The 23,550-nt window shown below is 45.0% G+C and overlaps 2 protein-coding genes across 5 annotated transcripts in view; one reads left to right on the forward strand and one right to left on the reverse strand.

The window, feature by feature from the left end:
• LOC138755854 (proteasome subunit alpha type-7) overlaps nt 1-442 on the reverse strand; it is a 47,237-nt gene extending 46,795 nt beyond the window's left edge. Inside the window, exon 1 of one of the 2 annotated variants that reach the window (XM_069922580.1) lies at nt 296-442. In XM_069922580.1, coding sequence (XP_069778681.1) covers nt 296-397 — 102 coding nt within the window. In that variant the 5' untranslated portion in view covers nt 398-442. The remainder of the gene's footprint in view (nt 1-295) is intronic. The other variant, XM_069922579.1, reaches the window with a different exon arrangement.
• A 1,208-nt stretch (nt 443-1,650) lies between these two features.
• Nucleotides 1,651-23,550, forward strand: part of ss18 (SS18 subunit of BAF chromatin remodeling complex) — an 81,587-nt gene continuing 59,687 nt past the window's right edge. Inside the window, exons 1-2 of one of the 3 annotated variants that reach the window (XM_069922584.1) lie at nt 1,651-1,817; nt 22,004-22,080. In XM_069922584.1, the coding sequence (XP_069778685.1) occupies nt 1,749-1,817; nt 22,004-22,080 (146 nt within the window). In that variant the 5' untranslated portion in view covers nt 1,651-1,748. Of the gene's footprint in view, nt 1,818-22,003; nt 22,081-22,747; nt 22,827-23,550 lie in introns of those variants that run through there. The other 2 variants (XM_069922582.1, XM_069922583.1) reach the window with 2 other exon arrangements.

The following is a 23,550-nucleotide window of genomic DNA, read 5'->3' on the forward strand; positions in this document are numbered from 1 at the left end:
CGACGCTCTGCTTTTACTCTAAATCACTGCACCTGCAGACTTTGCTGGGTCGGGCCGGGTCGGGTCGGGCCGGGTCGGGTCGGGCCGGGTCGGGTCGGGCCGGGTCGGGTCGGGCCGGGTCGGGTCGGGCCGGGTCGGGTCGGGCCGGGTCGGGTCGGGCCGGGTCGGGTCGGGCCGGGTCGGGTCGGGCCGGGTCGGGTCGGGCCGGGTCGGGTCGGGCCGGGCCGGGTCGGGTCGGGTCGGGTCGGGGGACGCGGGCTTCTCCCCTCACCCATGCCCCCACACCCCGACTTACCGCCGTGGAGCCTTTCTTCACCGCCTCCTGCGCGTACTCCACCTGGAAGAGGTGGCCGTCGGGGGAGAAGACGGTGATGGCGCGGTCGTACCTGGCCGCCATGCTGCCGCCCGGCTCTTCGCCGACACTGCGCACGCGCAGCGGGCGTCGGGCTTCCCGGCACTGCGCACGCGTACTCGGGGGCCGGCGGGCGGGAGGGAGGTAAACAGCCGGCTCCCCCTCTGCGGCTGCGCACACGCTGGGGAACCGGCTTCCCCGGTCGACAGCGCAGGCGCGGGGACGATTAAAAGTGCAACGTGGGTCGATGACCAATAACTGTCCCACTGCAAAAGATGGGAGGGGGGAGTAAAATATTTCCTTTTTATTCAGTGAAGTCGAGCATGATTTTACCTAGATTGTAAAATTATTACAATAATATATTTTGAGTTATCTTAACTTTCTTTGCATTTCTGATAGTATTGATTTGTTTTGGATGACAATCCCCCTACTCCTTGCTAAAGGTTCGTTCCAGTGACTGCGAGTTGGAAGGTACCATCAACTGAGGTCAGGGGGAGAGCCACATCGGGACGTTTCATCAACCCAGCCTGGTTCGATGCCAAGCCACAGATAATGAACGAAAAATAAGATAGCTCCTTCAATATAATCTATCATTTGGCGACCCCCCGAATAACGTGTGAATGTGATGAAGGTGGGAACCGCCCGGTCTTCTTTCCCTCCCCTCCTCCTCGTTCAGGTGACTGAGCCGCCAGCTGAACCCCGAAGGGCGGGGGGGAAATGCAGTCTCTCTGGATGCTGCAGGGAGCTGATTCGGAGCAGATGCATGGCTGCATTGCAACGATGCATGCATCTGGTCTCCCAGCCCCTTCCTCCCCACTATCCGGGAGCTTTGCATGACTCACTCAGCCTGAAACTCAGGGGGCATTGCCTGAGCGAAGGGCCTGTTGTTCAGTGAGAGGGAACTCGCTGCTTCACAGCACAGCGTCCACTGATGTAGCCCATATGATTGATAATAACCAGTCTTGCATTGCAAATAATATAGTGTTTCATCAAGAAACAGCGGGGAAACCGGACTGGCTGCAAATGCCTGAATCCCAAGGTTGGCCTCTCTCCCGACCCTTGTTCTCCAATGTGGACCAAGTCTGACTGCTGGAGAAACTCAGCAGATTCGGGCGCCTGCCTGCATTTCGCCCAGACCTTGATCGAGCCCCAAACGCTGGTTCCGTCTCTCCAGCAGCTCTGCCCTTTTCCTTCTCCCCTCTGTCCAGCCACCACTTTGCACTGGGTGTGAGAGAGTTTGGCAGGAAACATTCCCCCCTCCCCCCCCCCCCCCCCCGCAACCACGAGCAAAGCGGAGGGGAGGAGTTGTGAGATACAGCATTTGTGTTCTGAATTGTGGCAGGGAGTTCATTCAAGGGGAGGGGGAGAGAAAATTGGCCCTCGCACAGACAAGACGATGTCGGTAGCGTTTGCAACTCCGCGGCAGCGAGGCAAAGGTGAAATTACACCTGCCGCCATTCAGAAGGTAAAGTAACGAGTGCTTGCAACATTGTTGCAATGTAAGCGCTACATTGTAGCGGGAACGGGGCTACACTCTCTCTGCAGCCCTGATGATCTACAGCGTTAAACTTCAATCCGGAGCGGAGGGGGGGGGGGGGGGGGATTTTGTTTGAATTGCTGGGTGTGCTTTTCTTTCTCCCCCCCCCTACCCCTTCTGCATTCTTCGCATTTGAATGTGTTCTTTGTCCAAAGAAAGAAGTGAATTTGAGTGCAGCGGCCATGATGAGGGGTTGGCTGTGCTGGAACATTTCTTTTTCAGGATTGAGGGCTTCAATCCCTTGCTCCAACTGGAGCCTTTCCATGCAGAGCAAACCATAAACGCGACTCAAGATGATTGTCGGAGTTGAGTCACAGGAGTTAAACTCATGCAGAACTTTTTAAAAAAAAACCTATCACTGATCTCGGCTCGAGGTGATGTGAGTCGTTCCCCCATGGAGTATTTTAAAAGAGGTGGGGGTGGGGGGGGGGACACTTTTGAAGGACAAATCTCCGCTTTCATTGTAAAGCTTCTGTGGTCTGTCTGTCTGGGTCCTGTTAGGGGATTTCCACATGCAATGTATCACAGGTTCCTAGTTGCGTTTTTAGTGTTTCAGGATTTTTACTCCCCCCCCCACCCTCCAAAAAAAAAAGTTCCATCTGTTTTTATGTTTCCTTGTTGGTGAAAATCCGTTATTGGGTTATTTGTGGTCAGTTTTGCTAAAACCCATTAGCTCCCAGCAGCAGATGCGCATGTCGTTGGAGTCAACTTTTATCCGGGCTGAAAGTTTCTCTTGGAGGTCTCACAAAGACCCTAGACCCCTCTATCACACACACAAAGACCTTCTGGAAGCATTTTTTTTAAAAAAAGGCCACAAAATAGTTGGTACTGAGGAATCTGCGTGCAAAGCGGAGAAATGGACCTAGATTTTGAATGAGTTGCATTGTAACACTGGTCGAAGTTCCTGAATGTTGTCTGCTCCGATTGCAACTTCTCATGAATGGCCCAGAATTTGAGTGAAATAAGTATTTTTGCTGTGTGCTCAACGCAGAGGCCCTGTTGTGTGCAGTAAGAGCTCAATAGCAGCAATATGAAAAGTGAAAAAAGTTTCCTTTTGATGTCAGGATTCTGTTCATTGATGTAAAAACAATGCTGGAGAAACTCGACAGGTCAAGTACTTTATAGAGCAAAGATCCATTTTAGACCTGCAACATGAACAGGCCATTTGGCCCATGAGTCCGTGCTGCCCAATTAACCTACACCCCCCCGGTACATTTTGAATGATGGGAGGAAACTGGAGCCCCTGGGGAAAACCCATGCAGACTTGGGGAGAACCTACAAACTCCTTACAGACAGTGCCGGATTTGAACCCCCCCCGATCACTGTCAAGCGTTGCATGAACTGTTACGCCAACAGTGTTGCCCCTTTGGTATATAAAACGTTGGTTTATGTAATCAACATTTGGACTTGAGCCCTTTATCAAGGTATTCCGATGACATCACCTACAACCCTGAGATTCTCTTTCCCGTGGGCCAGGCAGAATTTCCACTCATGGGTCGTGCCCAAAAAAAACTGTGCACAGCGTGAAGAAAAAGATAAATGTCAACAAACTGTGCAATACAGAGAGAATTTTAAAAGTTAATAAAAAACAAAAGTCCTTAAACGAGGCCCTGACTGAGTTTGTTGTTGAGGAGCCTGATGTGGAGGGTTAAGGTCAATCCTGCTCTTTGAAATGGACAGTATTAACTGTCTATTTAAGGCAGTGATTGATGGGTTCGATAAGCCAGGGCACAAAAGGTTATGGGGAGAAGGCCAGGTAGTGGGGCTGAGTGGGAAAATAGATCGGATCATGATTAAATGGCAGGGCAGACTCGATGGGCTGAATGGCCTATTTCTGCTCCTAGGCCTTGTGGTCTTAAGTGAGATTAGTGAAAAAATTTCAGCTTGTATCATGAGGAGGGTTTTTCTGTAAATAGAAAAACAGGTTACTCAACCATTTCCTACTGCTGTGCAAAGAGCACAATTTCCAAAGTAGAAAGTTACAGTACCAAGCAAAAGCAGCATGAGAGCACTGTTCTGGGTTCATTCAGGAGTCTGGGGGCATGGATGGGGGAGGAGGGTAGTTCTTGAAGCCTGTTGATGACCTTCTCCCTGATGTTTGGGGGGGTGATGGGTCCTTCAGTGTATTGACTGCCTTTCCTGGGAAGTTGGAGTCTGTGAAGGGGAGGGGAGTTTGCATGATGTTCTGAACTGCATTCACCGCCTTCTGCAGCTTCTGACCTTGAGCAGAGCAGCTCCCTTCCCATGCTGTGATGCACCCAGCTCTCGGTGGTACACGTGTACTTGAAATAGCTCTCGATTGCTATTCTGTCCAGAAACTGAAGGCTCACATTAGTGAAAATGGAATTGACTTTTTTTTAAACATTAAACCATTTCCAATAAATTCAACAGAGGATTGAACCTCAAAGGAACAGTGACAATATCAAGGAGACTGAGGTAAGAGATTAGAAATGGTCTGATTGTGTGGGTGTAGGTAGGAGATTAACAGAATAAGGTTGAAAGAAACGAAACGTATACATGATGAGCTGTGTGAAGAGAGACCCATGTGTACAAGTAAAAGAGCAAGAGATGCAGGAACATAGTTTACTCGAAATGGCAGGGCCAGTGGTTGAAGAAGGTTTTTGACATGCTTGTCTTTACCAGTTGGGGCACTAAGTGAAGGCGTTGAACCTTCAATGTTCAAGAGGAAGATGAGTCGGAGGATTGAGTTCAAGAGTCATGAGGTCATGTTGCAGCTCTATAAATCTCTGGTTGGACCACACTTGAAAATTTGTGTTCAGTTCTGGTCGCCTCCGTATGAGAAGGATGTGGAAGCTATGGAGAGAGTGCAGAGGAGATTTACTAGTAGGATGGCTATTTCAAACTTGCCAAATGGACATACAGCGTCAGCCTCAGAAACTCTCTTGGTGGGGGGGGGGGTGTGGTGTTGCTGTCACACTTTCCACTCACCGCGCATGCTCGAGTTAGCAATCGCGCAATAAGAATCATGGCCACACACTCCGCATTTAACACTCCCAAATGGAGAGAAATTAATGTCTGGCTTTAGGTGGCACTGGACAGAGAACTCGAAAGCCAAACTATCCAGCCTAAAACCAGACATCTGGCCACCCTATTTATTAGGATGGAGCATAGTTTGGAAAACATGCCTTACGTGACAAGGTTAACAGAGCAGGGACTTTTCTCTTTGAGCATAGAATAATGAGAGGAGACTTGATAGAGCTCTACAAGATTATGAAATGCATAGGTAGGGTGGACAGCCAGCGCCTGTTTCCCAGGACAGGAATAGCAAACCCCAGAGGACGTCTGTACAAAGTGAAGGGAGGGAGTTTTAGGGTAAGTTTTTTTAATCAGAGAGTAGTGTGTGCCAGCAAAGGGTGGTGGTGGGGGCGGTGCAATGGAGGCATTTAAAAGACAGGCACATGGATGCAAGAAAGATAGAGGGTAATTGGTGTGAGGTAGGATACAGTTAGATTGTTGAGTAGGTTTCTATCAGTTGGCACAACACTGTGGACTGAAGGGCCTGTGCTGTGAAGTAAGGGGTAAATACAAATGTCTGCAGACACCACGATTGAAGTAAAAGCATGCCGCTAGAGAAACTCAACAGGTTAAACAGTGCACTTCATGCGGCAAAGATAAAGATACGAAACAAATGTTTTGGGCTTGAGCCCCTTCATCAAGGTCTGAGTAAAATGTTGGTTATTCATTTTTATCTTTGCTATAGTTCAGGTGTCTGCCTGCTTTTTACTCCGACTTTGATGAAGGGCTCAAGCCTGAAACATTGATTATGTATCTTTACCTTTGCTGTCTAAAGAACACTGAGTTCCTCCAGCATTGTTTTTACTGTACTGTTCCACGTTCTCGTGCACAAGATGGATTGTGTGCAGTTCTGGTTGCCCAACCGTAGGAAGGATACCATAAAGCTGTAGAAAAGATTCACAAGGATAAATAAACCAGACCTTCCAGGAGAAAACCATAAAGGCCATGAATGTTTCTCCCTGCTACAGTGGAGGTGCATGTCCGTGGCACCTACACCTCGTTCCTGGCGGCAACAGTGGGAGTAGAGCGTGTGCTGGGTGGCGGGATCCTTGGTAATTGCCGCTGTTCTCAGACGGCAGCGTTTCCTGTGGATGTTCTCAATGGTGTGGAGGGCTGTGTCCTTTTACCTTTTTGCAAGGCTTTACACTCAGGCTCCGAATCATGGGTCCTCTACCGGCATCACGTACGGCTCCTAGAACGCTTCCACCAGCGTTGTCTCCGCTCAATCCTCAACATTCATTGGAGCGCTTTCATCCCTAACGTCGAAGTACTCGAGATGGCAGAGGTTGACAGCATCGAGTCCACGCTGCTGAAGATCCAGCTGCGCTGGGTGGGTCACGTCTCCAGAATGGAGGACCATCGCCTCCCCAAGATCGTGTTCTATGCGAGCTCTCCACTGGCCACCGTGACAGAGGTGCACCAAAGAAGAGGTACAAGGACTGCCTAAAGAAATCTCTTGCTGCCTGCCACCTTGACCACCGCCAGTGGGCTGATATTTCCTCAAACCGTGCATCTTGGCGCCTCACAGTTTGGCGGGCAGCAACCTCCTTTGAAGAAGACCGCAGAGCCCACCTCACTGACAAAAGGCAAAGGAGGAAAAACCCAACCCCAACCAACCAATTTTCCCCTGCAACAGCTGCAACCGTGTCTGCCTGTCCCGCATCGGACTTGTCAGCCACCAACGAGCCTGCAGCTGACGTGGACATTTTAGCCCCTCCATAAATCTTCGTCCGCGAAGCCAAGCCAAAGAGACACTCAGGAGTATTGGTATCCTCATACCAACAGTGATCCAGCCGGTCAGCACAGTTTCCACCACACCTCTGAGGAAATTTGTCAGAGTTTCTGGTGTCAGACGAGACTTTTGCAAGTTCTTGAGGCACTGATGTGCTTTCTTCACGATGCCGTTGGTGTGTTGGGTCCAGGAAAGATTCTTCGATACTGTGACTCCCAAGAACTTAAATGTGCTCACCCTTTCCACCTCTGGTCCCCCAGTGATCACTGGATCGTACCCCTCTGGCTTTCCTTTCCTGAAGTCAACAATCAGCTCCTTAGTTTTGGTGACATTGAGTGCAAGTTTTCTTTTTCTTTCTTGCTTAAAATATTTTTAATGAGTTTAACATATAACATAAACATAAAATTGACAATTACATAATAATTCATTTCTATACAAGTCATTACTGTTACAAACTAACAACCCTTTTAATTATTTTTGGGACTAAAGGGACTTTGTTAGCACTAACACAGCAACAGCAATGGAAAAGTTTCCAGACAATGGTAAATTAAACCTAACCCCAACTATGCACAAATGTGTATAATTAAAATCCCACTCTGAAAAGTCAATCTTTAAAACTTTAGCATCATTTTAGTCTTTCCTGAATGTCTTAAATTCTCAGTTCAGAAATAATTATAAAGCACTTTTAAACATCATATCTTCAGGTCTCTTTACTCACAATGTAACTATTCACTTCCATGATGAATTCACAAACCCAGACAAGAATTAGAGAAATGTAGTTATCTTCTTGCATGATGAAATCACATAACAAACAAGGATTAAACAAAGTGGCCATACAAAAATAGACCCAGTAGAATTCTGTTCTCTTTTTCAAAGAGACAGTGAAATGGTCTTCCTTATTTCAAAAGCCACTGATTCTCTGTTCCCCTTTCCCCAGGAGTAATGCACAACAACAGCACTAATTCTGGTTATTGCAACTCAACCCTCTCTTTCACATGGTTTCAACACCTGTGTCACAGGAGTTTTGACTTCTGTACTCTTCAAATTAAACTCTTCCAAAACTGAACTCAAAATGTCTGAATTTGTCAATAAAGGTCTTCAAATGATGTGACCATTACATCAGCACCAAAGTGAGTCCCACTTCTTGGAAACTACATGACCATCAATTTTATTTCAACCAGACTCCTGTTCCTTTTGAAAGCCAATCCATATCCATAGCAACCTCTAACCTCATCTCTGTTCAAGAGGCTTGAGTGGCTTTGATTAAAAACAGATGGCTTCCTCAGCAGTTCTTGAATAATTAAGACCCATTTGAAATCCATTAGCTCTGTCTGTCCAAGATGGTGCAACTCCGAGAATGAACTCTTCTCAGAAAACAATGGTTCTCTATAAATGTGCTGTGACCTGTGTGTGACCCTGTACCAGCCCACCGTGAACTTACTAAGAATATAGATACAATATTTTAACTCTTTAATTTACTTTACCAAGACATCTTTGTAAAAGAAATATAGTTTAACCTTAAATAAAAAGGTTAGTATAAATCCGTTACCAGCACGCACAGAAAAGTCAATGAAAAATTTGATAAAAGTACATCAATAATTCTTGTAATATCTCAAAAACAATTGATTGAATTGATCTATGCAACTGTGCTAAACCCATTTATTGAAATAACAGTATAAAGTCGAGAAAAAAACCCAAAAAAGATTAATCTAACCCTCCCTCTAATCAAGGTTACCTTTTAATTAATAATAGAAAAATCAATCATGTGGAACCACTGGGGACCCCCAGAGAGCAGGCAATGAACCACCGGAATGTACAATCATTGTTAATTCTTCCAGTTACAAAAGAATTGGCCCCCACCATTTCATAAATTGAAACTTTCTGTCTTTAATATTACAGTACAACTCCAATTATGGTTGTTTTTTTTTAAAACAGCCCAGTAGCACCAGCAAATCACCTGTGACAGAGTTTAAACAACAAGGGAAGGTTTTTTTAACCATTAAAATAATGTTTAATTCTCACAAAGAAAAATGCTGGCCGCTGCCGATCACCGAGGCCCTGCCCTGCCAGGAGCCCAATGTCCCATCTGCTGCCGGCAGCCCAAGATCTACTACGCTGGCACCGGGAGTCTGACATCCCCATTCCTGCTGGGAGACCAAGGTCCCTGGTCAGTTCAGCTCCGGAAAAAAATTTTGGATAAATGAAGATTTTGGAGAATCTGAGTTGTACTGTATATCTAATTTTCTCTAAGCTGAAATAGGACATTACATCATATAACCGTGTATAGAGGGGATGAGTCATCTTTTTCCATTTTAATAAATTTTTCAATCATCCATCCTGTACACTGACTCATCCCCTTCCTTTATACAACCCACTACCATGGTATAATGAGCAAATTTGTAGATGGTGTTATTATCGTACCGAGCTACACAGTCGTAGGTGTAAAGTGAGTAGAGCAGGGGGCTAAGAACACAGCCTTTTGGTGCTCCGGTACTGATGGAAATTGTGGAGAAGTTCTTTCCAAACCTCTCTGATTGTGGTCTGGAGGTGAGGAAATCCATGATCCAATTACACAGTGGGGTGTTAAGTCCCAGGTCTTGGAGTTTTCTGATCAGTTTTGAGGGGATGATGGTGTTAAAATGCTGAACTGTAGTTGATAAAGAGCAGCCTGATGTCTGCATCCTGACTGTCCAGGTGTTCCAGGGCTTTGGGTAGTACAGCAGTTTTCAAACCCTAAACTCATATCCCACTTTAAGTATTCCCTGTGCCATCGGTGCTCGGTGATTAGTAAGGGATTGCTTAAGGTGGGATGTGAGTGGGAAGAAAAGGCTGAGAATCACTGCTCTAGACCCAATTATTACTGAAATATTTTGCTTGAGAAAAATTGTCATAGGCCCATTTCCTTTAGAGTTCTGAACTCGTGCACGTAATGAGTCAATGAGGTAGGATTCAAACAGTGGTTTTCAAACTTTTTCTTTCCACCTTGAGCAATCCCTTACTAATCACCGAGCACCGATGGCATAGGGATTATTTAAAGTGGGGTGTGAGTTTAGGGGGCAGTTTGAAAAGCACTGGTGCAGAGCCAGTGAGATAGCATCCGCTATACACTTCTTGCTATGATAGACGAACAGGAACACATCCATGTCACTGCTCAGTCAGGAGCTGATATGCTTCCCTCTCCATTCAGAGAGATGCCCCCTTCCCCTATCACTATTTGGCTTCCCTTCCCCCCCCCCAACTTGTTTAGCCTGTGCTCCTCCCCTTGCCCCTTCCTCCCTCCTCTCCTCTCTTCCCACCACCTTTTTTATCTAGACGCTCTCCTGGTTTTCGCTCATACCTTGATAACAGGCTCAGGCTTGAAATGTTTGCTTCCTGTTGATGCTCTATGACCCGCTGAGTTTCTCAAGCACTCTTATATATTGCACTACAATCACAGTAGCCCCTTTTAAACTGCAGCGCCTGGGTCGCCCTCCTGGGACCCGGGTGCGATTACTGGGGCAAAGGTGCTGGAAGCACCTTTCAAATTGCAGGGGATCGACCTATTAAACCACCAACCTGGTGATTTAAGGGGGAATCCCGCCCCCACAATGACACATCACGTACTCGCCGAAAGTACTGCCAGATGTTCAGATGCTGGTTGCCCGGTAACGCACGCACTGACATTGACATCACCGGCATAAGGGGATCGGCCATTTTCCTGACCAAGTCACCTGTGGACACGACCTGGATAAGTTTAACTGGGTTCCTTGACTACTTCTGCGGTAGGTCAGGGACCTGGTTGGATTCTGTCAGGGTTGACCAGCTGTGTAACTGGGGCGCTAACTGGATAAATTGCCCGGTTAACCCCATTGAAAGGGCCTAGTGTCTGCACACTTTCCTGTTTGACATACTCTCTAGATCTTGATTAAGAAAGATGTGCACATTTGACTCTGAAGTCAATTTTACACTAAAAATGCGCATGAGCAAAGCCAATAACAGTACAGATTTTATTTTAACAATAACTATGCAAAGAAATTAAGTACTGCATTTTTAAATGCAGTTGGGTTACTGAAGAGACCAATCAACTCCAAACGAAATGGCTGTGGCACCAGAAGCGACATCAGGTTATCTGCGCAGCCTTCTGTGAGGGGGACTGGACAAAGCGGTGACTCTCCATCTTCCTTAGGATAGACAAAGTTAAAAGAATTTCATGTATGTTACATTCTAAATGCAGCATTATGTGGCAAGAATGGAACCTTTTAGTTATAGAACTTGACAGCGCAGTACAGGCCCTTCAGCTCACAATAATCTAAACCTCCCCTACTATTTTTATTGTATCAGTGTGGCTGGCTAAGAGGCACACAAGCACCCCTGGCCATGCATTCAGGGAACCCACAACTCTTTTTTTTAAATTACCCCCGATGAGTTCACTAAACTTCCCTCCCTTCACTTTGTCCAGATGTCCTCTGGTAGTTTGCTGACCCTGCCCTGGGAAAAAGACACTGGCTGTCCACCCTATCTATGCCTTACATAATCTTGCCAACCTCTATTGAGTCACCGCTCATTCTTCTTCGCTCCAAAGAGAAAAGCCCTCGCTCTGTGAACCTTGCCTCATAAGTCATATTCTTCGATCTCCTCTACGCCTTCGCCAGAGCTTCCACATCCTTCCTGTGATAACTCCTTTATCTGAAAGTGCAACAAAAAAAATGACGCACTCACATCTATGCTGGGAAGGATGTTGGAACCTTTATTCAGGGTTGTGTGGAAAGTTGCAGAACTCCCAATATGTTGAAGATTAACAAGCAAGAATTCCTAAGAGGGAGGACGAGGTTTCCCACTGTCAACCGAAACTCGGAGGTATAACTCCCTCTTCAGACTACGATCCTGGTAGATCACATCGAATAGGGTGTGGCGGGGGGAGACTCCAGTGATTCTCTCTACCACTCTCATGGTCCTGTGTCCGATCCACTTCTCTGTAGCCTCCGTACCATGCTGTGATGCAGCTTGCCAAGATGGTCTCGTTAGAGCTCCTCTAGAAAGTTTATATAATAATCCTAGCTCAGGCCATACTTGTGTAATCTTACTTCCAGAAAAATAAATGCTGAAAGGGCACTGGATGCAGAGACAGAAAGAATGCAGAGACAGGAAATGAGCCTGTAAATTCATGATTGTCACCACACATCCCAGGACACAATGATAGAGGTTGTTTAGTGAACAGACCCGTTGACAGAGAAGAGCTGGAAAATCACGTGAAATGGTACGAGAGGAACAACCTGAGTCTCAACATGGACAAGACGAAGGAGATGATCGTGGACTTCAGGAGGACCAGGAATGACCACCCTCCACTGCACATCAACAACTCTGTAGTAGAGAGAGTGGAGAGAACCAAGTTCCTTGGAGTTCACTTAACTAGTGACCTATCATGGACACTCAACATCTCCTCACTTGTCAGGAAGGCGCAAAAGCGACTGCACTTCCTGAGAAGACTGAAGCGGGCAGGGTTACCGGCCACCATCATGTCAACCTTCTACAGGAGCTCTATTGAGAGCATCTTTGCCAGTGTGAAACAGTTGCTGCAGAGAAATGGATCGGAGGGCAATCCACAGGACAATAAGAGTGGCAGAGAGGATCACTGGAGTCTCCCTTCTTTTTCCCCCCACCCCATATACTTGATCTACAGCATCGTTGTCTGAAGCAAAATCATTGAGGACCCCTTCCATCCCGCACACAGCATTTTTCAGCTGCTCCCATCTGGGAAGAGATCCAGGAGGATCAGAGCCAGCCCCACCAGGCTGAGGAACAGCTTCTTCCCACAGGCAGTGAGAACGCTGAACGACCAAAGGAACTGCTCACACTGACCCTCCGAGACTCTCATATTCAGGAAACAATATTTACTTAATTTTGTTTGTATGTATTACTTGGCTGTAGGTCTGGTTGTGTGTCTGCGTGTTTTGCACTGAGAACTGTAGAACGCCGTTTCATCATCTTGTACTTGTGCAATCAGATGACGATGAACTTGAGTTGGTCAGAGATATTTCATGGGTGATGCATTGGATGTGTTAAAGCTGGATTGGAGAAGAGTCAGAGAAGGTTGGGAAGAGATGAACAAGGGAATGAATTTATTGTCATGCACATTGTAGAACGTACATGTATGCACTGAAATTCTTACTTGCTGGACCAAATTAATCAAATGGATTAATTAATAAATATTTAGTTCGTGTAGTGCAAGAAAAAAGTGACAGTACAATCGCGTAGGCAGCCATGTAGTGGAGTCGGAGCAATCCCCGATTAGTGTAACAAGGGGAGGTTCAAGCGTCTGATTAATCGGAGAGCCTGGGACTTGTTTTCCCTAGAGCACAGTGCAGAGCTCGTCGAAAGAATCAAAGACTTGTTGATCCAAACCAAGGCTTTTAGTAGCAAAAGACAGGAGCTCTTCACAGGTGGCCGACCAGTCCGGAATGATCCGACCTGGCTAGGGACACAACCCTTTAAGGCCCAGACAGTAGGTGTGGCTTAGCTCTCAGCCAATCGCTGTAAGTACAGTCTAGATACTGTAACTATATACACTAGATACATTGGTGATAGATCTGTACTGTCACACACAGGAAGCGAAGGTTGACCGTATTGAGGTTAATAAAGCAAAGAGGAGCATGGATAAGGGGAACAGTCACAGAACCTAAAACTAAAGGGCATGCGTTTCAGGTGAGGGGGGGGGAAAGATTTAAAGCAATCAGAGGGGCACCCCTATACCTATAGAACAAGCTGTCCAACGAATCTGTAGACACGGGGACAGTTACAAGATACAATGTTACCATGGTGGTCGAATGTGTAAATGTCGAAAAGACATTTGAACAGTAACATGGATTGGGAAGGATTAGAGCAGCTCATGTTGACCTTTTCCCAGTGTTGTGCCTTCAGTTCTAGAGAGATAGCATACAAGAACAGAGATGTAATGTTGAGACACGATGGGGTGCTGGTGAGAACTCACTTGAAGGACTGAGTACAGGTTTTGGGGCCGTATTTGAGGAAAGACGTGCTGGCGTTGAAGAGGGTTCAGAGAAGGTTTACTAGAATGATTCGAGGAGTGAAAGGGTTAACGTATGAGGGTCTTGGACTGTACTCGTTGGAGTAGAAAAGGATGAGGGGGGAAACTCATAAAGGCATTATGAATGCTGAAAGGCCTGGACAGAGTAGATGTGGCAGGGATGTTTCCCACGGTCAGGGAGTTTAGGATAAGAAGGCGTAATTTTAGGATAAAAGGGCATCAATTTAAAACAGAGATGTGGAAAAATGTATTTAGTCAAAGGGTCGTGGAATTTGTTGCCACAGGTGGAAAAGAGGTCATTGGGTTTATTTAAGGCAGAGATTGACAGGTTTTTTTTTGATTAGTCAGCACCAAGGGTTACGGGGAGAAAGCTGGGGAGGATGGAGCAGCTCATGATTAGAATGGCAGAGCAGACCCAATGGGCCAATGGACCTAGGTCTTGTGATCCTTTTTCGGCTATGGCCCCCTTCGGGCTCTGCTCAACATTTATGGGCCCCCTTCCCGATGAAGCAGTCAAATTTAGTTAGGTTTTTTTCTGCACTTCTACCGACTTTAAAAAAAGATATGAAAATATTATATGATTTTAGTCCATGGCCCTCCTTAAATGTGCTGTGGCATCCAAGGGGTGGTTGGAGAGGGATCTGGGCCAAACTGGCAGATGGTACTAGCTCAGGTAGACATCTTGGTCAGCATGGTCAAGTTGAGCTGAAGGGCCTGTATATGTATGTATGTAATGTCTCTCTCTCTCTCTCTCCCCTTCTGTGTGTGTCTCTCTCTCTCTCTCTCTCTCTCTCTCTCTCTCTCTGTATGTTTTTCTCTGTCTCTCTCACGCACGCACGCACGCACGCGCGCGCGCGCGCGCGCATTGTTTGTCTGGCTGCATGTTTTTGCACGGAGGACCAGAGAATGTTCTTTCGTCAGCTCAGCTCCATGTTATGGCTGAGACAGGGATTCTGTTGCCATTGCATTGCTGTAAGATAGGAAATGCAGATTTAAAGTCCTGGAGTGAGGGGCCAACTATTTTTATGTGGAGGAGATTTATAATCTGGAACTCAGAGCAAAAACAACCTCATTCAGGACTTTGAAGCATCAAGGGGAAAGGGCAGGGAATTAACTCTATGCAGAGGAAGATGATGACTAAACTGGGGTGATCTTGATGACATTTTTGTTTCAGTGAATCCGGCCACCTCCTCTTTCTATGGATGCACATATCGATAATGATGACATATTTATTAAATTTTTAAAATTTAGACGTACAGCAGGGTAACAGGCAATTTCAGCCCATGTGACTGCAATAAGTACTGAGATTTTCTGAGGGAAATTGAGTGAGCTGAAACGTTGAATTGATCAAGTCAAGTTTATTGTCTCTGATAGTTCAAGTACAACCTGATGAAGCAAAGTTCTCTGGTCCTCAGTGCAAAGCACGTGGACACACAACCAGACATAACACACTTACAGACAAACAATGCATATACAGGAAAGGTATTTAATCTTTACAAATAAATAAAGATTGTTTCATGAATATGAGCGTCTCGGAGGGTCAGTGTGAGCAGTTCCTTTGGTCGTTCAGCGTCCTTACTGCCCGTGGGAAGAAGCTGTTCCTCAGCCTGGTGGGGCTGGCTCTGATCCTCCTGGATCTCTTCCCCGACGGGAGCAGCTGAAAGATGCTGTGTGAGGGATGGAAGGGGTCCTCACTGATTTTGCGCGCCCTCTGCAGACAATGATCCTGGTAGATCACGTTGATGGGGGGAGACTCCAGTGATCCTCTCACCCACTCTTATGGTCCTGTGGATTGACCTGCGATTCATTTCTCTGCAGCAAACGTACCACACTGTGATGCAGCCGGCTAGGACACTCTCGATAGAGCTTCCACAGAAGCCTGACATCGTGATCCTAGTCAGATCATACTTGTATGATCTTAGTTGCAGAACAAAAATGCTGAAAATGCACTGGAGAGAGGGGAAAGATGCAAAGAGACAGGAAATGAGCTTCTAAATTCATGATTATTACCACTGTTACATAGTCAGGATAGTGTGAACTATTTTGCAACCGTGTAAGAATGACACCCTTCTCACTGTAGTAACTGTAGTGCACCACTGGGGGGGGCATATATATATGAGTGTGTGAACAGTTTCCTGAGATGGTGGAAGGCATCAGTAAGTAAAGTCTCTTCTGTTACTTGAATTTTGCATCTCTAAATTATTTAAGAAGCCTCCCAAGTAACTCAGAGACATAACATGGTGGCAGAGGTATAAGAGAAAAGGAATTGATTGTAAGTCACTGAAATACAAAAGGGAGGAAGAGAAAAAACATTACCAAAGAGAAAGAGGCTGAAGACATTGTTGAATTGTTTTAGCATTCAAGAGCTATTGTGAAAATGCAACAGCAGAGAGAAAAAAAAAGATCCAGAGCAGATATTTGCAAAGTTTGCTTCTCACCTTGAACCCAGGTCTAATCATAGATTTAAACGCTATGTATTTCAAGACTTAATGCAAGAGACTGATGAAACTGTTGATAATTTCCTCATTAGACTCAAAATTGTTGCTGCAAAATGCAGATTGAAGGATATAGAGGAAAGATTAGTTGATCCACTAATATGGGGAAGTGCCCATCCCAAAGTGCAGAAGTCTCTTGTAGGAAAGGATAGCTTGAAGCTGGATGAAGCTATAGCCACAGCCAGAGCCTTTGAAGCCATGAGGATGCAAATGAACTCCCTATCTCTGCAGACCCACCCACAGCAAAGAGAAGGAAGGATTGATGCTATAAAGAACACCATCAGAAAAGTGCAAACCCTCCCAAGACCTGCAGGAAGTGCAGCAGACAACACCCCTTCATGACTGAAACAAATATACAATTCTGAATGTCAAGCCTGTGTTAAAGCAAATCACTGGGCGAAGATGTGCGAGTCTGGGATGAAGAAAACAGTAAAAAAAGACGAGAAGGAGGTCCACTACATAAAAGGAAATTGTTCGCACACAGTCATACACACACACACACACACACACACACACACACACACACACACACACACACACACACACACACACACACACACACACACACGTACGTCCTTGGTGCACTGCAGTCACTACAGCGAGAAGGGTGTATTCTTACACGGTTACCAAATAGTTCACACTATCCTGACTATATAACAATCCCACATCCCAGGATATAATGATAGTGGTTGTTTAGTGAACAGACCAGTAGACTGAGAAGAGCTGGAAAATCACGTGAAATGGAGTGAGAGGAACAACCTGAGTCTCAACGTGGACAAGACGAAGGAGATGATCGTGGACTTCAGGAGGACCAGGAATGACCACCCTCCATACACATCAACAACTCTGTAGTAGAGAGTGGAGAGAACCAAGTTCCTTGGAGTTCACTTAACTACTTGTTAGGAAGGCACAACAATGACTCCACTTCCTGAGAAGACTGAGATGGGCAAGGCAACCGGCCACCATTATGTCAACCTTCTACAGGAGCTCTATCGAGAGCATCCTGGCCGGCTGCATCACAGTGTGGTACGTTGCGGCAGAGAAATGGATCGGAGGTCAATCCACAGGACCATCAGAGCGCCAGAGAGGATCACTGGAGTTTCCCCCATCGATGTGATATTCCTGGATTGTTGTCTGAAGAGGGCGCGCAAAATCATTGAGGACCCCCTTCCATCCCTCACACAGCATCTTTCAGCTGCTCCCGTCGGGGATGAGATAGAGGAGGATCAGAGCCAGCCCCACCAGGCTGAGGAACAGCTTCTTCCCATGGGCAGGGAGAATGCTACTGGCCAAGATTTTATATAAAATTTTTACATTGACATTTAGAAGAGAAATAGGCCTGTAGAAGGCACAAACTGATAGATCTTTATTCTTTTTTGGGATATGTGAAATCATTGCATCATTAAAAGGTAGTTGGCAAGTTCCCAGATTTAAAAGAGTCAGAAAATACAGATCATAAATAGGGTACCAGCACGTGGAAAAAAGTTTTATAGAATTCGACAGCAAAACCATCAACCAGTCCAGAAAATTTGTCATTTCACCGTGAATATAAAATTGACTCTTACTATTCAAAAGTTGTGTTTCAAAAGGATAAGTCAAAAGCAAATCATACTTAGCTTTTAAGCTCAATGCATTTTATAAATATCTCAAATTTTGAAGAAAGGGCGTATTCTTGGTCTAAAAGCTTTATTTGATTGCTAAGTGCAATCCTTTCTGCATTAGCTTTTTTACATTTTCATCATATAAAAAAATTAATTGTCCTCTAATATAAGCCTTAAAAGAATCCCAGACAACTAAGCTAGAAACCTCCAAAGAAGAATTGTTATAAAATAACAGATTGAGGTAAATCAGGAAAACTCAGTGATCAAACCACCAGAGCGTGGTCTGAATAGACTCATATTTTCACGCATTAATTAACAGAATGAGTTGTATATGAGTGAAAAAGTAATTTGTGAATATGTTTGATGGACACCAGAAAAATATGATGGAGAAATTGCCATACATCTAAAATGCCACACTTTAGCAAGAAAAAAAATGAATGAATATGGCAGATTTATTTTAGAAGACGAACAGTCTAAGACAGGGTCTAACCAACAGTTGAAGTCTCCACCCATTACCAGAGAATATAAGTTTAAGTCTGGTAAGGAAGAAAAGAAACATTCAAAAATAACTTGGATCATCATCATTAGGACCATAAACATTAGCAAAAGTAATTCTTCTATTATATTGTTTTCCATAAACTATAAGAAAATGACCATTAGTGTCAGAGATAATATTATGATGAACAAATCAAAGCCTCTCTGGCTTTTGCCATAGAAGATGTATGAAAGTGTTGCCTCTCCTAGCATCGACAAATAAGTAGTTCCATTCAAACAGTTGTGCATTTCTTGTAAACAAAATAAGCTTTAAACTTTTTAATGGCCATGAATATTTTCTTGCACTTAATAGGATGATTTAAACCATGCATATTCCAACTCACAACATTAATAACTACTCATTAACTAAATTATAAGCAAAGATATTTGAAAAGAAAATTCATAAACCAATTAACTCTATTTGGCTGTGAGAATGGAAAAGCTCAACAAAAGAAGGAATATCAGCAACTGTAGCAATTTCAAAAAGCAATCCAAAGGCAAATCCTCCCTCTCCTAAGCCTATTCTGAGAGATAGCAAGCTAAATCTCAAACAATCCATTCCCCCCCCCCATCTCCCCAAATTCTTCCTTTTCTAAATGTAAACTTCATTCAATCTTCCAGCTAAACTGAACTTGTTGTGACTAATGTCTAAATAGCAAGGTTTGATTTAGAGAACACAACAAAAAATGGCCATTATATTAAAAAAAATACTCTTATGTTGAATTAATGCTGTACAACTTTGGCGTCACAGGCCAATTAAATTTAAAATTTCTTAAAATATTCCAGAAGAGCATGTCAAAATTCTAAATAATAAAAAAACCTAAAAGAATATCAAACCTTAACTCTTGAGAGATTTTTAAAACTTTTTTTTAAAAAGCAATATTTAAGAAAGGAGATAGAACATCCTCAGTGCTGTAACCTTAAGCAATCTGAGACTCGTACACCTTGTGAGTTTTTTTTAAAAAAAAGACCCAAAGAAACAGAAAAAGCTTTACTGGTTTACAGAAGTAGAAGAGAGTTCATAGAGAAATTTTTGAGCATCCGATGGTGAACGCAGCCGATGTTCCAAATTGTTCGTGAGTGTGATCCGAAGATGTGCCGGGAAACAAAGGCATGGTTAGTAACCTTCCTTAAACAGCCTGGACATAATTTCTTTATCCTCAGCACATACTTTCATCACCTTCGTGGGATAATCTTCAACGATCTTGATTTTCTGTTGATGAAATGTTAACATTCCTCCAGCGAGATTCATGCATTAGTAAACCGTTTATTTGGAGATAGTGTAAAAGGAGAATCACTGAACGAGGTTTCTCCTTGGGCAGGTTCACGAGCAAGTGATCTATGAGCTCTGTCCAGGCAAAGTAAGATAGCAACCACTTCATCAAACACTTCCCAGAGTAATTCTGCAAAAAAAATTTAGTAAGTTGGCCAGATTCTTTCAGACCAAGAATTCTCAAGTTGTTTTGTCTGCTTCTAAGTCAGCCACTTTCTTCAGTAGGTAGTCGTGCGATTTGCTTAATCGCGTATTCATTGGTTGTATATCAGTCAGATTCTGAACGTTTCGCAGCCCGTTCAAGAGACGTAATCCGTTCTTCCTGGTCTTCAGTTAGCTTGCAAATTTCATCTAACTTCACATCTGTTTGATTAACAGTGGCTTTAACATCAGTTCCTTAATGTATTCCATCAAAGTAATTATTGAATCAGCAAGTGAAGGAATTTTCCTCTCCTTCTCCCAGCATTGGTGTTTCTTGTTGAGGTCATCATTAAACAATTATAATGATTAGCAGCAAAATATCTGGAGAAGGAAAATATCTTTCAAAATAAGGATGGAGAAAGTGGAAGGTAATGAGGAATTAGGAGCTTGTTAAAGAAAAAACTAAGCTGATATGGACAGGATGGGTATGAACCAGTGTGGGTGGGACATTTTGTTTGCATGGGCAAGAAGGGCCGAAGGGTCTGTTTCCATGCTGCATAGCTCTATGAATGTTTTAAAATATCTTAATTCTCTTTGAGGATTAATTCTACTGAAATGTAAATGCCTTGAGGAATATACACTGTTGACAGATATTGATGTCGGGCAAAATACTGGAGAAATTGAGACTCCAATTAATACCAAGGACAGTCAGCCTGAGAGGAGGCATCTGTGGAGATAGAACCAGAATTGACGTTTCGGGTTGATGAGTGAAATGTGAAAGTTTGCAGGCGTTGTGATTGCTCTGTGAAAACACAGAGATGCTGGAAGAACTCAGCCGGTCTTGCAGTGTCCACAGGAGGTAAAGATCTAATACCCATGTTTCAGGCCTGAGGCCCGCTTCAAGATGGGAGCAGAAAGCAGGCGGGTGCCTGAGTAAAAAGACTGGGGGAGAAGGGAAGAAGGGGCCGGGGGAGGAGCACAGGTCAACAGGTAAAAGGTGTTCATTGGACTTGGAGAGGAGAGGTGAGAATTGATCAGGGGAGGGGATGGCTCTGTGAATGCGGAGATGGAAGGAAAAGGAAATAGGGATGGGGAAAGGAGGGGAGGTCGATGAGCTCAATGGCCTAATTCTCCTATTTCTCCTGGGCAAAGACCCTTTGTCGTAATCCTGAGCAACAGTCCCCGCTGATGGAAAGGTCAAGAACCCGAGGACAAAAGGCTAAGATTAATTGGGACGAGGAGCAGAGGCCTTGAGACTTTCCATCGTGATGACCAATTCATTGCTAAAACCCCTACAGAAAGGTGGACGTGGGCAAATCTGATTAAATGCTTCTTGAAAAGCAGTGAAAACACCGAAATGCCAGAGGAACTCGGCCGGTCTCACAGTGCCTGGAGGAGGTGGAGATCTATCACTGGGCCTGAGCCCTTCATCAAGAGCCTGAATAAAAAGGCTGGGAAGGAGGGATGAAAGGGCATAAAGTGATCATTGGCTTTCGATCGGAAGACGGGAGAGGGTAGATGCGAATTGACTGCTGGAGAGAGTTGGTGTATCAGAAGTGAGATTGTCCTTTTTGGCCGCGGTGATGCCCGTTTAAGCTTTTTGGAATGATTCTATGCAGAGTTTGGCACATTCGGAAATGTAACGTAACGAGCAGGACATGGGGAGGCAGGGTGGGATCTGAGTCGTTCATTGCGAGCTATGTGTGCTGGTTCAAGGGTTCCTTTTGTAATAATACATTAAAAATGTAACATGCATGAGATACTTCTGCCTGCGTAAGGCAGTCACCATCAGCATTGCCCAATGCCCCGAGTGATGGGAAACAGAAGCAAAAGAGAGTCCCTTCAGAGACACTGAGTGTCCATGGATTCGCCTCCAGCGCTCCCATAACCTCTGCAGCCGCACAGACCCCGGTTCGATCCATCGGCCGCCCCAAGCTCCAGATCCAAACCCACGAAATGTTCAGGAAGCCTTCGCCGCCTGAGGCCCTTCGAATCCCAGCTCCGCTACCTGCTTCCTACGAGCCGATCTCCAGCAGCCCATGCAGGTCCCCCAACCACAAGTCAGCCGCTGCCTGTGTGGGCCCCTCAGCCAATGAGGCCCTCACTGGCCCGCCACTGTGGTCACCGTTATGCGGGGTCGTCTCCTCTGCTTCTCCTTCTCAGCAGGGTTTGGGGGAGTGGAGCTAATGCCTTGTCAGTGGAACTGGAGGGGAGCATTGTATAAGCTGCGTGCCTTGACTCTGGAAAACCTCACTTGGATGTTCTCGTCTTTTTTTAGCTACTGGATGAAAATAACCAGCTGATCCAATGTATCATGGACTATCAGAGCAAAGGAAAATCTGCAGAATGTTCTCAGTAAGTTGACCTCTCCTTTGGCTTCTAAAATTATATGGCTGATTATTGTCATAGACACTGGTACACAATGTACAGAGGTGCTCTGAAATTCTTGCTTACTGCAGCCACACAAGTAGACAAGATATATAAGCTGTTAAATGACCATAGTATGTCAGGAGACAGTAAAAGGGGTAGTAAATATCAAAGGATAAGTTAGCAGAGCTGGGATTTTTCTCTTTGGAGTGTAAAAGGATGACTTTATGGAGGCCTACAAGGTTATAGGGTGGACGGCCAGCACCTGTTTCCCAGGGCAGGATCAGCAAACATCAGAGGACACATGTACAAAGTGAAGGGAGAGAAGTTTGGGGGAGAAGGCAGGGGTTAAATTCCTTACACAGAGAGTTGTGGGTGCCTGGAAGGCCTTGCAGGGGGTGGCAGTGGAGGCTGGAACATTAGGGACATTTAAGAGATTCTTAGACAGACACATGGAAAGAAGAATAATAGAGGGTTGTGACGTAGGGGCACGTGATGTGTGAAACAAGTTGGGTGGGACCGGAAGCAACGAGTCTGACCACAAGTTGTGACATAAGATCTTTATTTTCCTGTGGTGGGGGGGGGGGGGGGCGGGGGCTCACAACAGGGATTGCACACGCACACGCTCAGACAAGGCACATGCAATATATTTGCGTCGGGTTCGACAACAGGGCCGGCCACCGCTGCACACCGAGATCTGTATAATACAGCAGAAAGATGAAACGTTGCAGCAGGTACTCTTGTTACTTCTGTTACAATAAAGAAACGTTGGGTTATTTTTAAAACCACTAAGCAACCAACACTAAAAACAGAACACACTCATGCTAGACCTCATGGGAAGGCATCCATCTTGAATCTACTAAAGATAGCACAGCATTCGCAAGATGCAACACTCCCCAAATGCTACACACTCCTTCTCCGACTCCTCGTGCTTGGAGCATTCTATCACTGCACCTCAGCTTGGCGCAGGTACAGTGTGCAGTGATTAAGTGGAAGATACGTCATAACAAAGGCTTGTGAGTGTACACCACAATAAGTCCTCCTCACCCCTGGTTGCTTGGCTACACACCTTGTTATTGACTCTCCAGCGTTGTCTGGCTTGTGACCTGGAGTGGAGCTTGGACTTGTCTTCAGGGTAAGAGATAGGAATAGAAATTCACCAAGACAAATGGTTACTTAAACAAAAGTTGCTTTTAATTTTCTTTAAACATAAAAAAGGGGTTCAAACTTTAACTTATTACTATTAATTTAACTTAACCTCCTTTTAATTCTATGCACACATGTATGTAATGTGTATAAGTTCAGGAAAGTTCTTTGATTCACAGTCCAATCTCACTTCTCACTCCTCCAAGTTCACTGGTTGCAGGCAATTCTTTTACTGTGCACAGAATTTAACATTTATGAATTTTCACCAGGCTCTGGCGCTTAAAGGTAATTAGTTACCTGTCTCTTGCGCTC

Source organism: Narcine bancroftii, chromosome 2 (genome assembly GCF_036971445.1).
Source record: "Narcine bancroftii isolate sNarBan1 chromosome 2, sNarBan1.hap1, whole genome shotgun sequence".
Classification (NCBI taxonomy): domain Eukaryota; kingdom Metazoa; phylum Chordata; class Chondrichthyes; order Torpediniformes; family Narcinidae; genus Narcine; species Narcine bancroftii.